Source organism: Triturus cristatus, chromosome 3_1 (genome assembly GCF_964204655.1).
Source record: "Triturus cristatus chromosome 3_1, aTriCri1.1, whole genome shotgun sequence".
Classification (NCBI taxonomy): domain Eukaryota; kingdom Metazoa; phylum Chordata; class Amphibia; order Caudata; family Salamandridae; genus Triturus; species Triturus cristatus.
In genome coordinates, this window is record NC_140583.1 from 1,061,947,810 (window position 1) to 1,061,962,359 (window position 14,550).

The 14,550-nt window shown below is 44.7% G+C and overlaps 1 protein-coding gene across 2 annotated transcripts in view; it reads right to left on the reverse strand.

Annotated features, from left to right (window-relative positions):
• The window catches only part of DDX6 (DEAD-box helicase 6), a 247,583-nt gene that overhangs the window by 149,882 nt on the left and 83,151 nt on the right, over positions 1-14,550 (reverse strand). For both annotated transcript variants that reach the window (XM_085645872.1, XM_085645873.1), the window contains 3 exons: positions 3,618-3,746; positions 3,206-3,322; positions 2,878-2,941 (listed from right to left, as the gene is read on the reverse strand). In XM_085645872.1, coding sequence (XP_085501998.1) covers positions 2,878-2,941; positions 3,206-3,322; positions 3,618-3,746 — 310 coding nt within the window. The remainder of the gene's footprint in view (positions 1-2,877; positions 2,942-3,205; positions 3,323-3,617; positions 3,747-14,550) is intronic.

The window sequence follows — 14,550 nt, forward strand, 5'->3', positions numbered from 1 at the left end:
CGTTTCCCCTGGTACCACAGCAAAGTAAATACATATTCATGCTTGCTTGGAAAAATATTTGAAACACATTGGCTCACAATGTCAAAGGGAGTATGAGATACAACGGAACAGATATGCATAAACGTTTAGTTAAATCGTAAAGCTTCCGTTCGCTTAACGTTTCAAGTCGAACTATGCAACAATGAAAACTAAATAAGTGACCGGTTTAAAAAATGGTAAAGAATATATACTGGCCAGCCGTTTTAACGACATCTTCACGAGTTGTGATTCTGCCACATTGCTGATACATTTATAGAATGCCTCCATGTGCGGATGGTCACGACGCTATCCTGCGTCGATATTATTTGACAGCGTACTGACAAAATATGTATAAATTTTTCATTTAGTTGGACTGAGCAAGAAACACCTACGCACTCTTCAAAAGCTCCAAACTAGAACGTAACAAAGAGCTCTGTACAGTTGGTACACAGAGGGTGGCCACCTCCCTCCAGGTCATGCAGTTTCCAATCCTGAACTTTTGTATGAGAGTCTAATGCATTGTGGGTGTTGTCTTATTTTGCTTCAATTTAATTAATTAGACTTACAGACCTGAAATCAATGATTTGAAGGTTATTAGGCAGCAACCCAAAGGGCGCAGCAGACAGGGGGAGAGAATGTGGCCTAAGGGGTAGGGCAGTCTCGGCAGGTACGCCTAACATTTTGTGATTCTGGGCAAATCTCTTAATCTCCCCGTGCCCAACATAAAGAATGCGTATGTAAGGTAACTGGTGCTCATGTAAAGCGCTCTGATACCTCCGGGTCTCCACACAAAAAAACAGATTCCATGGAGTGAATTGGGATTATAAATGGGTAACAAGGGCGGAGTAATTTGATGATGGGGTGAAGGCAGGGGCCCCTCTAGGTACAGGACACTGGATAGGGGGGCACCTGCTGAGGACCGCCGTTGCCCTCAGCAGCTTAGACATGTGAGTAGCTCCCCTGGCTGGGCTGTGACCCAAAGCTCCTTGTTTCTTGTGTGCCTGCACGAGCATCCGAAGAACAGAGCTCTGGGGGTATTGTAAGTGCAGCTTCGTTGCACGTGTTAACTTCAGACTATTTTGGGAGCTTGTAATTATTTGACCTGACCTCATGCCCCTGACCCGGTTGCTCCTAGTCTTGCAGTGTATCAGGTGTTTGACTTGACTGCAAGCTGGTTCACTGTCAGTTACATTATCTTTGTGATGACTTCATTTACAGAAAGATGAAAAACACTTACCACCAATGTAACGAGCCCAGCACAAAAAAGGAATTTCAAAGTAAGCTAGTTTCAAAATGATTCTTTTGCAACAGCACAGCGTACCTTGGTGCAATCAGCTTCAGGGGATATATGAAAGCTGCTATCGTTTTCCAACAGAGTACTATTTTAGTTCTAGAAACTCTAGAATGTTAAAAGCAGTGTACAAATGTGTAAATGTAAACCAGAAGATCAGATTCAGCGTTTACATCGCAGACAAGGAAATCAGGGCTGAAATCCTAGCCTCTGCTACTTCACCGCATTGTGTGGTCGTGGGCACATCATTTTAATCTGTGTCTCATTTACCTCATCTGACAATGGAAACTGCTCAAACCACACAATGTGCACGTCATACAAACACCTCAAATGCATGTTTCATTTAACAATAATGGTGCCGCTCATAGAATAATACTATTGATACTTTGAATGATAGGGCACAGCAGAAACTAATCTGTCTCTTGGTACCCATATCACAGAGTCACAAAAGAGGGTACCGACTCCTATTCAGTTTAAAGGTTTTCCTAATTGACTTTCGTCTTCAGTATAAAAGCAACATGTACATGTAATCGATCTTACTTCAGTATGTTGTAGGGTGCATTGTAGGAGGGAGGTGATGAATGCATTACGCATTTGCCGAGAAGTGTGGCACAAAATAAAAAATCCTCCCATATGGAATAAAACATACCTCGAGAGGGCCCATTGTGGAAAGGACAATCGGTGGAAGGCAAGTGAGAACAAGCAGGAAGTGGGATAAGAGGGGGTGGCAAATGGTGTGCACTTTCGCGGCCGCTTTGATGTTCTCAGTGGCCGCGCGGCTCACTGAGATCAAAGCGGCCGCGAAATGATCACGCAGGCTGCCAAATGGTGCGCGCGCCCGGCGCACATGCACTGTAGTTGGCAGCCTGAAAGCACTGGTTTGCACTTCCAAATCCCCCTTTTACCAAACCACTCGCGAGAGCAGCGCTAAAGCGCTGGCTCAGGCGAGACCTAAAAAAGGACATACTACAATTCCGGACCCAACCACTAGATGGCGGAATAATGCACAGCAGAGTGAATCCAGAAAAGATTCACGCTGCAAAACTTGCATGCACAACTAGAATCACCAGTGCTTTTTGGGAAAATTTCATGAAGATTCATCAAATGGCACCAAAGATATAAGCAAGTCAAAGGCTTTTTCTATGGCAACTAGGTCTCACCTATAACTACCTACATATACAAATATGCATACAAGCACATCTATATAAAATTACTAAAATTGCTGTTTCAATCTGAAAGTGTCCACCATTTAAGTTGACCCCCTCCTCTCCAGGAAAGTCAAAGAGTTTGGCATGAACTGATGATTCTAACTGCTACTAAATGACAGAACAAACCATCCCGGACAGGAGGCATTCTGGGAGTGTGGGAAGGGGATGGGCTGGGGAATCCTAGCCTTTTGATGGGGCACAATAACAAAAAGAATCGCCTTAAGATTTAAGCAAACATGCTAGAGAAACTGAGCACCAAATTTCAGCAAGATTGTCTGAGCATTACATAATTACAGGGAGATGGAAACTTCGCTACAGAAAACAAACTTTAAACAAAAGAATAACTGGGACAGTACTCACCAGTGCAAACAAGATTTCGGCACAAGCCATTTCTGAAATCATGGAAAACGCGATTCCGATGCTCCTAAAGAAAGTTAGAGGTGTAAGAAAGTGCCAAACATCTTCAACTGCACTGCAGACATTCTGCAGCAGGAAATACTCAGTAACATTTTTAAAATCTCAAATTTCAGACAGTCAAGTTAGATTACATCTTACACTGTTTTCTAAAAACATGCCAAGTCCAACCAAAAACGAGAGATCAATGTTTGCGTCTTGCAAAGATTGCTATAGACCATGCCATTAATGACAATTTGATTTTAACAAAAATAAAATTGCACTTGAAACTTACCTGTCTCATTTTAGCGTGGATATAGAAGCACGAATACCCAAGCTGTGAGATTTTCTTGGCAAGAAGTTCCACTCGCTGAGATGAGTTGCAGAAAATGATGGACTGGTTAATCTGGAGCTGCAGACAAATTGTGACATCATGGGCAATTTCAATTTAACGGTAATCTATTCTCAAACATCACTACTCAAATGTTGTAGCTCCATATATTATAAGGCATTTACCACTTGACCATACCCATTTAGTGCGCATGCACCTTTCAGTAATGTATCCCACTTTAATGCCCAGTGCTCTGCTACATAGAACTATAAAGCTGCAGAAAAGCCATCAAGCCACTTAAGAATCGAAAGACAGCACATGTTGACCACCACATCAGGAACCCTAGTACTGACTGAAGACAAGCTGGGCTCCTTACCCTGGAAAAAAGCGTGTTGAGGCAGTGCACTTTCTGTCGCTCAGTCACATATGCGTAGTATTGAGTCACTCCTTTCAACGTCAGCTCCTCCATTAGGTTGATCTCATAAGGTTTCTGCAAATGGGAACTCTGATTTTTGGAAGAGATTGAAAGGGAAGAATTGGTGTTTCACTCCACATGTGCAGAAAATACTAAAAGCTTTGTTTCATACATAACATATGCTGGAAAAAAAATGCACAGTAGACCTACAACAAACTGGAAAAAGAAACCAGCATTGGCATAGCCATTAGGTCTATTTTGGGACCTTGTAAGTATTTAGTTAGGCAGCACAATATCCTTGGTGCAACAACATCAACAGTTGCATAGCTAAACACTTATAAGGTCCCAGAGGCGAGACCAATTGGCTATGCCAATGCTTGTTTCACAGGGCAACTGCTTTAGGCTTATGCTTCAGGTGGGTAAAATTACCGAATCAGCACCTTTCCAATTTCCTGGAGTTAAAATTACTATAGGCTCGTCTGCACTGCTGTCGGCTAGCCAATGACCATGTAGCATTTGCAAACTTGGAAGTAGTGAGCTATAAACATGCAACTTCCTTGTTTAGATTTTTGCTGCGAGTAAAGAAAAACCGCTTACGTTTCATATAGCACTGATCCGTAAAAATGAGAGATAAACACTGAAGCAGGCGAACATCTTTTCCTGGACTACATTGCGTACTAAGAAAGGTGGCTACAAGGAAAGCTGTACACAGCAACGGGCCTTGCTCTGGGGCAGGTCATTCCCGGTAAAGCACAGCAATTCACCAGCAACACTCTTCATTGCCTCTGGAAGGCCTTGTGTCTTCACAAGTAATTATTTTCTGGCTGATGAAATACCATTTAAGCAAAGACAAAATATTAACAATCACTTACCACAAGGCAGCGATTACTACAGCATTTGAATTATATAAGTACCATCCAAGTATACCAAAAACAACATGAAAGCAAATCCTGACACGTTTCGCTTTCATTAATGCACTTTAGAGAATTGGGTCTCATGAGCAGTTTGATGTAGTTCGGTGTTATCGGAATCAAGGTGGGAATAGACAAAGGATTTCATGACTAGGTTATGTGTACGAGTCAAGGAAATGTTATTTCACAGACTTATGGAATCCGTGAAGAGAACATAAAACACTCCCCCATCACATTTATTTCTTGTGTAAATCACTAATCGTCAACAAGTAACCAATTGTGTTGAAGGTCAAGAATGCTGTAGCTTTTCTGAAATACATTTTAGGATGAGTGGGCACTTTTTTGGCTGCCTCTAAGCTATTTTTACTTGAAAGTACATCTTCGTGGTACTGCTTGCACCTGGTTTGTGCTGTAAAAACAAACTTAACTGAGGGTGCAGTCCTGTTCCAGATTTCTCAGCAGTTCTAGCACAAGCTTCTGCAGGTTTCTGGCAGGAAATGAGCCACTGGGAGAATTCTGGGCAGATCAACGAATGGATTGAACAGAAACAACTTGCACCTTACATTAGCCAATAAATGTGCCTGATTCATGTCACAGGCTTGCTTACGTCTGCTGCAGCAGTTCACTTCATGTGCAAAATTCCCCACCTACAGGCACATGTTTTCCATCCCCGAAGCGAACGTCTTCATTCTTGGGGAGAAAGTGTGATTCAATGGCTTTAATTGCAGGGTCTGGAGCCACAAAATTTAGATTTAAATGTTTCCGAATGCAACTGACCAAAACGTGTGATCCTAGGAAATTTACTATATCATTCTGTGCCTCAGTTCTCATGTATGCTGTCAATTAGGAGCATTTTTATGCAAGTGAGCTCACGTTGAGTACAATGCAAGACCAGCATCGCGGCACCAACGCTTTACTTTTAATGTTAAAAGTAAAGCGCGGTGCCGCGATTATATCAAAAGTAAAGAAATAGATGTTTTTTTATTTCTTTCCTTTTGGTATAATCACAGCACCCGCGCTTTACTTATAAAATTAAAAGTAAAGCGCGGGTGCTGCAATTAGCAAGCTAAAAATGCTACTGCTGGCCACAGCTTGTGGTGCATGTGCGCGAGTGGTGCACGCACAGCAGTAATCACGCCATATGGCGCCTCTGCTGAAGTGCGCGCCCGCGCATATGCACTGCAAGCTGTAGCCGGCTGTAGCATTTTTTAAAGCCCTTACTAAAGTCTCTCCGAGCAGCGCATGCGCGCTGACTCAGCGAGACCTAAAAATGAATATAAACTTCTGCTGCTTACAGAAAGTTCAACAATTAATGTGTGGCTCAGTTAGGTCACTCTGTAGAAGGGGGTGCAGAGGAAAACTCAAAATTTGAAATGACCAATGAGAAACCTGTATGTATGCAATACTTGCATACAGAACTTGTGTCAGATCCATGCGACATCAAATGTAGAAGGAGCGGGTGGAGTCTACGGCTTCCAGGCAGGGCAGGATTCACTCAGCGCGCCCTGCCTGGAAGCCGGAGACGCCGCCCGCTCCTCCAGAATAGACGGACTCCTGCAGTCTTGTGCCAATTCCTCTTAACGGCAGACACATGAATTATCTTCCGATGGCCACCTCAGTGTCCAACCATTTAGCAATCTATAATTAAATTGAGATACCCAGATAATTGACCAACTGGCTACATTGCACGCACCCATCATCTCCTGACTAGCTTGGAGTACCTCGCTTACCCGGAGTCTTGATTACCCACTATTAGACATCCTGAAATAAGCGTTCGCCTACACCTTAATCGTGCCTTCGTGATCCACCTACCTTCACACTGGTTTTCTTCCGGTCTCAAGAATTCAGCTTGCTCACATATACCATGTCCTGACGACCTCTAGTCACCGAGATCGCAACGCCATTGACCCCCTACAAGAACTCCTTGTACTTTGTATAAATTGTTTGAGGAGTTCTGCTGCGTGTTGGCAATGCGATGTATATATTTTAATCACCCTCATTTATCACATCACGCTCGTCACTTTGTGAGTACCCAAACTATTTGTTTAAAATAAATCATGTAGTTCTTTTGAATTTATTCTTGTCCCTGTGTATACACTGCATGGCTCCTCCAGCATTAATTGCCTATCCCTAAAACCATATCCATTGTTCTCATGCCTGGCACAAATTCCTTCGTCTTTGTCTAGGACCATTTGGCCACATAGGAACCATTGTCTTCTCAAAACACTAATGGGGAAATACAGCCCGAAGGAGTACAAAAGTGGTGGTGTGGGTGAGGGAGGAACCAAACATAAGAAAACGGAGCACAGGGAGAACCCCATAGAAGAGTTTGCACCTCCACAACGAGACTGCAACTCTGAGCGAAACGGAAAAGTAAATGGAGGAGACCTGGCAAACACATGCACTCAAGTAAGTGCTTAATAAAGATGGTAAGCAGTTGCCTAGAAGGGAGCAGTGGAAGGATAAACGCAAGCCAATCAGATGATAGAAGTTATGCTTCAGGGAATGCCAAATACAAGATGGACAAGCTTGGACAAGGAAAGTCTATGAAAAGTAAGCCAGCCGATGAGTGAAAGCTGGCCAATACTGAGCAATGGATAACTAAGCTGCTGCCAGTTCACCACAGTATTTCGCAAACCAGACCATTTGCACTGTGTGGTATGCTTGACCTAAAAACAATTCACTAAAAGTGAATAGTGAAAAAATACAAGTCATCCAAGCAAAAGGACTTAAAACGAAAACAAAAAACAGATGGACAGCCAATAGGTCTTGACTTTGGGACCTCACAAGCGTTTAGCCATGCAGCAAATTATCCTGGGTACTGTGCCGCCAGGGATTGAAGAGGCTCCATACAAATGCTACACACTAGGTTATGCAGTCTGATTTAGAAAAATATGCTTGCTTTAGTTAACATTATGGACTCATTCTAAGGCAGTAACGCACGGACAGAAAGATAAGTCCCTCGATGTATGTCAAAAGCACTATAACATTGTGTGCAGTCATCTTGAAGCCGTTTAAAAAAAAAAAAAAAAAAACCATGCACCACTACGCCCATTCTCCATGCTATTTTATGACGAGGAGGTATTCTTTGAAATAAACAGATTTTATGAAACAATAAGTCGTACTCCTTGCAGAATCCGAACTAAAGAATAATCATGCTCTGGCGAAGTTGTTAATTTTATACCGCACACAGATACTCAGGAGTGTCCTGGAGTAATACCTTAAATATATTAATTACCACGAGAAGAACATACAACTAAAAATATAATTATGAATATATTTCCCCGTCTTAAGTCCACTTTAAAAGCTTTTGGGGTATATCGGAGCAACATCAGCATTAAAGAAAAGACAGTGCATCCTAAGGAGGTCAGATGAACTGGTGAACGTAAATATCAACATTTCCTTCAGCATTTCCACTCCATTTTCACATAAACCCAGTGTACTGCTCGGAGTTCCAGCTCTGGCATAGTTGAGACCACTTTGTTATAAAAAGTGTTTCGGCTTTTTTTATTTTTTTTTGAAAGAGAGCAAGGGAATGTTTGCATTCTTTGATAAGCTTTGCTGGGACACTGCCCATAAAATGCCTTTAAGGAACTTCTAACAGTTTTCAGTGGAAAGAAGCAAGTGTGGCTGCACACAAATGCCAGTCAACAGAGTATTAGAAAAGACAAAGTTACTTAACTTTGGTTATTGTCCCACGAATGCAAAGACTAACACTAATTTTAAGAGCATAGTCTGAGACATTCACTCCTAAACATAAAGTACTTCCAGTTTACACAAGCAGGGAAGGGAGTAATGCAGGGTGGCGCAGGATGGTCGGCCGACCATTCCCATCAACCACTCACATCAAATGCAGCAGGCAATCTCTCCCTTGCAGCAGGCAATAGCTCTCCTGGCAAAGAGGTTTGGTTACAGTGCAGACAGCGTATGTAATTATTTTTTAACACGTTTTAAACAAATGCAGCACCCAGTCTCCATATATATGGACACCTAGTTATGTCATTTGTTAGTCCGGTTCACTAATGGAGAAAACGCTAAATTACCAAAAAATTGTCTGATATGCCAACCACCCTCCATATACATCAATTCTTTCTTCCCACGCACCCGGGAAGGTGCAGGTAACAGCAATGCAAGGGGAGAGACCTGCATGAGGAGGACAGCTCAAAAACAAATGCACTCTGCTTGAGTAGTTACTTTAACATCCAAAGCTGCCGATTTAGGAACTGGGGTATCAGGTCTGAGTCTCGGCATTGGCTTTTCCCATGCAAGTCTCGGCACCGGCTCTCCCCGTGCCTTAGGGATTTGCCTAGAATCACAAAATGTTAAGCCAATGCCATAACATCCTGAGGTGCCAACTTTGGAACAGAGGAACCAGGTTAGAGTCTCGGCACTAGCTCCCCCCATGCCCAAGTGATTTGCCCAGACTCACAGAATTTGAAGCCGGCGCTGAGGAACTCAAAAATAAAAAAGCTGAACTAAAGATAAAAGCTGTCAATTTTTTTTTTTTAAGCAGTCATTAAAGTGAGCCGCGGCCTATGGGTAGAAACCGAAGGTATGGGGCATGAAGGAGGTTATGGCATGGACTCTCCCTGTGCAAGAGTGATTTGAGAGTCTTGGCACTGGCTCCACTCATTCCTAAGTGATTTGCACAGAATAAAAATGTTGAGCGGACGCTGCAACATCCTGAGCTGCCAACTGGGTACAAATCTCGGTGTCCGCTCTCCCGTCCGTACTAATTTGACCAGGTTCACAGAACGTGAAGCTGAAGCAGATGAGCTATATATTAAAAAAAATAAACATTACTAAAGCTAATGACAAAGCTTTAAGTGATTAAAGTGAGATGCAGCCTGTAGGAAGAAAAAGCAGCAACAGGTGTGGGAGGGGTCTTGCATCGGCTCTCCCCGTGCGCAAATTATTAGCTGTATGGCCAAAGCAATCGAGGTAATCTGTATTTATTGCTACAACAAAAAAATCTGTGAATTCAGTTTGTGTTTACGAAATTAATAATGCTGTCACAGAGCGCATTTGTTTCCAAAAGATAAGACATTCCAAAAACCCGAGACAAGACAAAGTAGCCTGTGTGTTTATAAACACAAAGTATTGTGGATGGCTGCAAACGTAAGCTGCCCATGTTTACTTTGGAAATCCAAACATTACGAAAACAAAAGCAGAGGCAATAAAAAAAGCAATAGTGCACAAAACTGACTTAGATGGCCAGAAGCAAAATTAGACCTACAGGGCCAGTCTCCATGGTAGGGAACACCACACCAAAAGGAACAAATGGCAGTGATTTACCACTGAAAAATAAAGAATTTAGAAAGGCACACGAAAGAACGAATCAAAAATGATGGGCGTGCTGAAAGCCCACAGAGTAGATACGTGTCTCGAAGATACAGCATCTTTCAAAGAGACAGCGCATGGTTGCCTAAGCGAGACCTAAAAAGGATGTCACTTACCCAGTATCTGTTCTTGGCACGCAGTGCTGTAGATTCACCTGCTTTGCATACACCTGACATCTAGTGTTGGTTTTGAATGTGTGCAAGTTTTTCTTCGAAAACGTATTTAGAGTCAATGGGTAGAAGGACTCTTGGTGATAATGTGCATGAGCATCAACTGCGCTATTAGATTGTTTTCCAGCAGGCAGGTGAGAGTGGTGTAATGCGAGTAAAGGGATGTTCATGTATATGAAAAAAGAAAAGGAACTGCAAAGGCAACAAGTGTCAGAAGAGGGTGGGCTCATTTATCTACAGCAAAACATGCCATGAACAGATGCTTTCAGGGTATCAAATCTGCTTAAGGCATGTGTGGCTGTAGATGCACAGGCTTTGCATAGACTGTATAGCAGTGCCACTAAAGCGGAGGCTAACCTGTGGATGTTGCTGTTCTAAAGAGTGTACAGAGCACTGTCTAACCTACATTAACTTGTTGGTGTACTAGAACTTCCACACTGTTTAGTGAAAGTGTGCGATGTAGACAATGTAACTGCTTTTCATATATCGGCTAGTGGGATGTTATTTAAGAACGCCATAGAAGTCCCTATTTTGCACTTGGTGTGCTTTCGGTGGTGTAGGTGAAGTCCTTTTGGCTTTAACGTAGCATGTCTGAATACATTTAACTCTCCACCTGGCAAGGTCCAATATGGACTTTCCTGAATGAGGGGGTGAAAAAGCAGCAAAGCGAAGGTCTTTAGTCCTGTCAATGTAGTACCCAAGAGATTTCTTCACATCTAATGTGAGCCATCTCCGCAACAGTCTGGTTGAGTAAAGACCAGTAACTCAAACTGATTAAGGTGGAAATGAGAGAACCCCTTTGGAAGGAATTTTGGGTTGATTCGAAGGACCACCTTATCCTTTTAGAGCTACAAGAAAAGGCCCTTCCAAGGTTAGTGCCTATCTTGAAGCTCTAGGTTTGCGATGTTGAGACCCTGGTGTTTGGCATTCCAGAGATCCTGGACTGAGATTCTGTGAGTGAGCACACCAAAATGGTCACTGATGCATCGGTTTTACGGATGTGGGAGTAACAGGGTCTAGTAAAGGCCGCCCCCTTTAATAGGTAGCTGGTGTTCCACCACTACAGAGAGTAATGAGTGCAGCGGTATAACACTAGATCCTCTAAATGACCCTGTGACTGAGACCACTATTGTGCAAGAAATTCCATTAACAGACCCTTGTGTAGTCCTGCATGAGGCACTATGGCGATGCATGAGGCGATAATACCCAGTAGGTGCATGACCGTTCTGACTGAGCTGTTGATTGGAAACGAAAAGTTTCTTACCTGTCGGTGTAGTTTTGCAGCTGGAAGATCTTTCTGGATTCACTATGCTGTGCATTATTCCGCGATCTTGTGGTTGGGTCCGGATTCGTAGTCTTTTCTTTGTTTTTTTTTTTTTTTTTTGTAGCCCAGGTGGGCGGCGACGACCACCATTTGGTGCACCTTCCGTGACGCCGTCGTGCTTCCTGCGGAAGTCCCACCTTTGGGGCGCCATCTTCGGGTTCTTTTTTCCCTCTTTTTTTTTTTTTTACCCTAGGCGATTGCTTAATCCTTTTGTCCATTTTCTGAACGTTTCCATTTCTTTGATCTTTTCCATTTCACCCCCTCTTCCTCCAGCCACATCTTCCTGGCGGAGGTGGGTGGGTTCGCTAGTGAATCCAGAAAGATCTTCAAGCTGCAAAACTACACCGACAGGTAAGAAACTTTTCGTTTTGCAGCGTGAATCTTTCTGGATTCACTATGCTGTGCATAGACTTTGTAGCGGTTTTCCTAATTTTGTGGTGGCTGGGTGGAAGATGATCGTTGGTCGTTGAAAATGTGTTGTAGCACCTTCTGTCCGACCTGTGCTTCCTTATTCATCTGAATGTCCACGCAGTAGTGTTTTGTGAACGTGTGCACAGATGCCCAAGTTGCAGCGAGACAAATGTCTTGGATGGGCGTGTTTGCCAGGAAGGCAACGGTGGCCCCCTTCTTCCTTGTGGAGTGAGCCTGGGGCCCCTCCGCTAGCTCCTGTCCAGCCTGTTTGTGACAGAATTGAATAGTGAGGGCAATCCACCTGGCGATGGTGCCCTTGGTCACTGGTCTACCCATGAAGCTAGTAGCAAAGGACACCAACAGCTGCTTCGACTTCCTGACTTCCTTGGTTCTTTCAATGTAGTGCATCACCGCTCTTCTGGCATCGAGGGTGTGCAGTGCCTTTTCTGCGTTTGTAGTCGGGTTTTGGAAGAAACTTGGTATCTGGATACTCTGATTCATGTGGAACGCCAACACTACCTTGGGCATGAAGTGTGGGTCCGTCCTCAGGACTACCCTGTCTTTGTGAATTTGAATGTAGGGTTCCTGTAGCGTTAGTGCCTGAAGCTCGCTCACCCTGCGTAGTGAGGTTATGGCCACTAGAAAGGCAGTTTTCATCGTCAACATTTGCAGAGTGGCCTTGTGAATGGGTTCAAACGGCGCCTTCATGAGCTCCGTCAGAACCACGTTTAAATTCCATGCCGGCGGCGGCAACCTTTTCGGGGGGGCCATTCTTTTGGCTCCCTCCATGAATCTCTTCACCACCTGCGAGGTGAAGAAACTTGTACCCTTCTCACCTCTGGTGTAGGCAACGATCGCTGCTAGGTGTACCCTTAGGGAGCTCGAGCAGAGGTTACTCTTTAGGTGTGTGAGGTACCTCAGCACAGTTGTCTCTTGTCATTCTGTTTTGCAGGCCTTTTTTCCTGCACCACACCGTGAATCTTTTCCATTTTGCGCTGTAGCATTTTCTTGTAGTTGGTTTCCTTGCCTCCCGTAGCACTCGCATAGTGCTCTGAGGCAACCTTAGGTGTGCGAACTCTAGGTCTTCAGGAGCCATGCTGCCAGGTTGAGGGTCTCTGGCTCTGGGTGCAGGACCTCCCCGTTTTGCATTGAGAGCAGGTCTTTTCTCCTCTCGAACCTGTACGGATTGCCTTGCGCCATTTCTTGAATTTGTGAGAACCATGTCTGCCTCGCCCACTGCGGAGCCACTAGGATTAGAGTCATGTTGCTGGTCCTGCACTTGTTGAGCACTGTGTGCAACAGGGGTATCGGTGGAAAGGCGTAGGCAAATGTCCTCGACCAGCTTATCCATAGGGCATTCCCCTGGGATTGCTGATCTGGTTCCCTGGACGCGAAGCTTTGGCATTTTGCATTTTGGCGTGTTGCAAATAGGTCTATTGTGGGAGTTCCCCATCTCCGGAAAAGCTTCTTCGTTTCCTGGCCATTGAGCTCCCACTCGTGAGATGCAGAGGTCTGCCTGCTTAGCCAGTCTGCCTCCACATTGTCCTTCCCCGGTAGGTGAATTGCCAGTAGATCTATCCTGAGAGGTAAGGCCCATCTCCAAATCTCCTGAGCCAGAGAGGAGAGAGGGAACGACTGTGTCCCCCCCTGTTTGTTGATGTAGAACATTGCCGTGGTGTTGTCTGTTTGAACCAACACCCTCTGGTTGTACAGGTGCCTCTGGAATGCCTTCAGGGCTAGTAGGATTGTCTTCAACTCGAGGTAATTGATATGGCGAACCGCATCTGCTGGAGCCCACAGACCCCTCACTCTGAGGTTGTCCATGTGTGCCCCCCATCCCTTTTGCGATGCGTCCGTGGTAATGGTCATTGTTGGGTTTGGTGGTGTCAGGCTTCTCCCTGCTGTCATGTTGTCTGTTCCACCAAGTTATCTCCTCCTGCACTGCGTGCGTAACAACCACTAGATCCTCCCAACTTCCGTTTGCTTGTGACCATTGCTGTTGTAGCCATTCCTGGAATGGTCTCATGTGCAAGCGTACATTCGGCACTAGTTGGATACACGACGCCATCATCCCCATCAATTTGCTCACCGCCCTCACTGTCAGAGCTCGCCCCTTCTGGTAGAGCCGCGTCTCCTTCAGTAGGGCATCTGTCCTTCTGTCGCTGGGCACCACGGTGCCGCTCAGGGAGTTGATTTTTGCCCCCAGGAAAATCTTCACCTGCTCTGGTTCCATCGACGACTTCCCCCAGTGGATTGAGAACCCCAGGTTCGTGAGTGTGTCTGTTACGCGTTTTGCGTGCGTTGCGCACTTTTCGCGCGAGTTTGCCTTGACCAGCCAGTCGTCTAAGTAGGGGTAGACGTGTATCCCCTGCTTTCGTAGGTGGGCCGCGACCGCCGACAGGCATTTTGTAAAAACCCTTGGTGCTGATTTTAATCCGAATGCCAGGGTTGCGAACTGGTAGTGTTCCTGGTCGATGTTGAACCTTAGAAGTCCCTTGTGTCTTCGGTTTACTGGGATGTGCAGGTAGGCATCTTTGAGGTCCACGGTGACCATGAAGTCTGTCTTATTTAGGGCAGCACCTCCTGCAGCGAAGTCATCTTGAACCTTTGCGTTCTGACGAACTTGTTTAGGTATCGCAGGTCTAGGATGGGTCTGAGGCTCCCGTCTACCTTCGGGACCACGAAGTAGTTTGAGTAGACCCCCTTGTTGCGTTCTCTGAACGGCACTGGCTCTATGG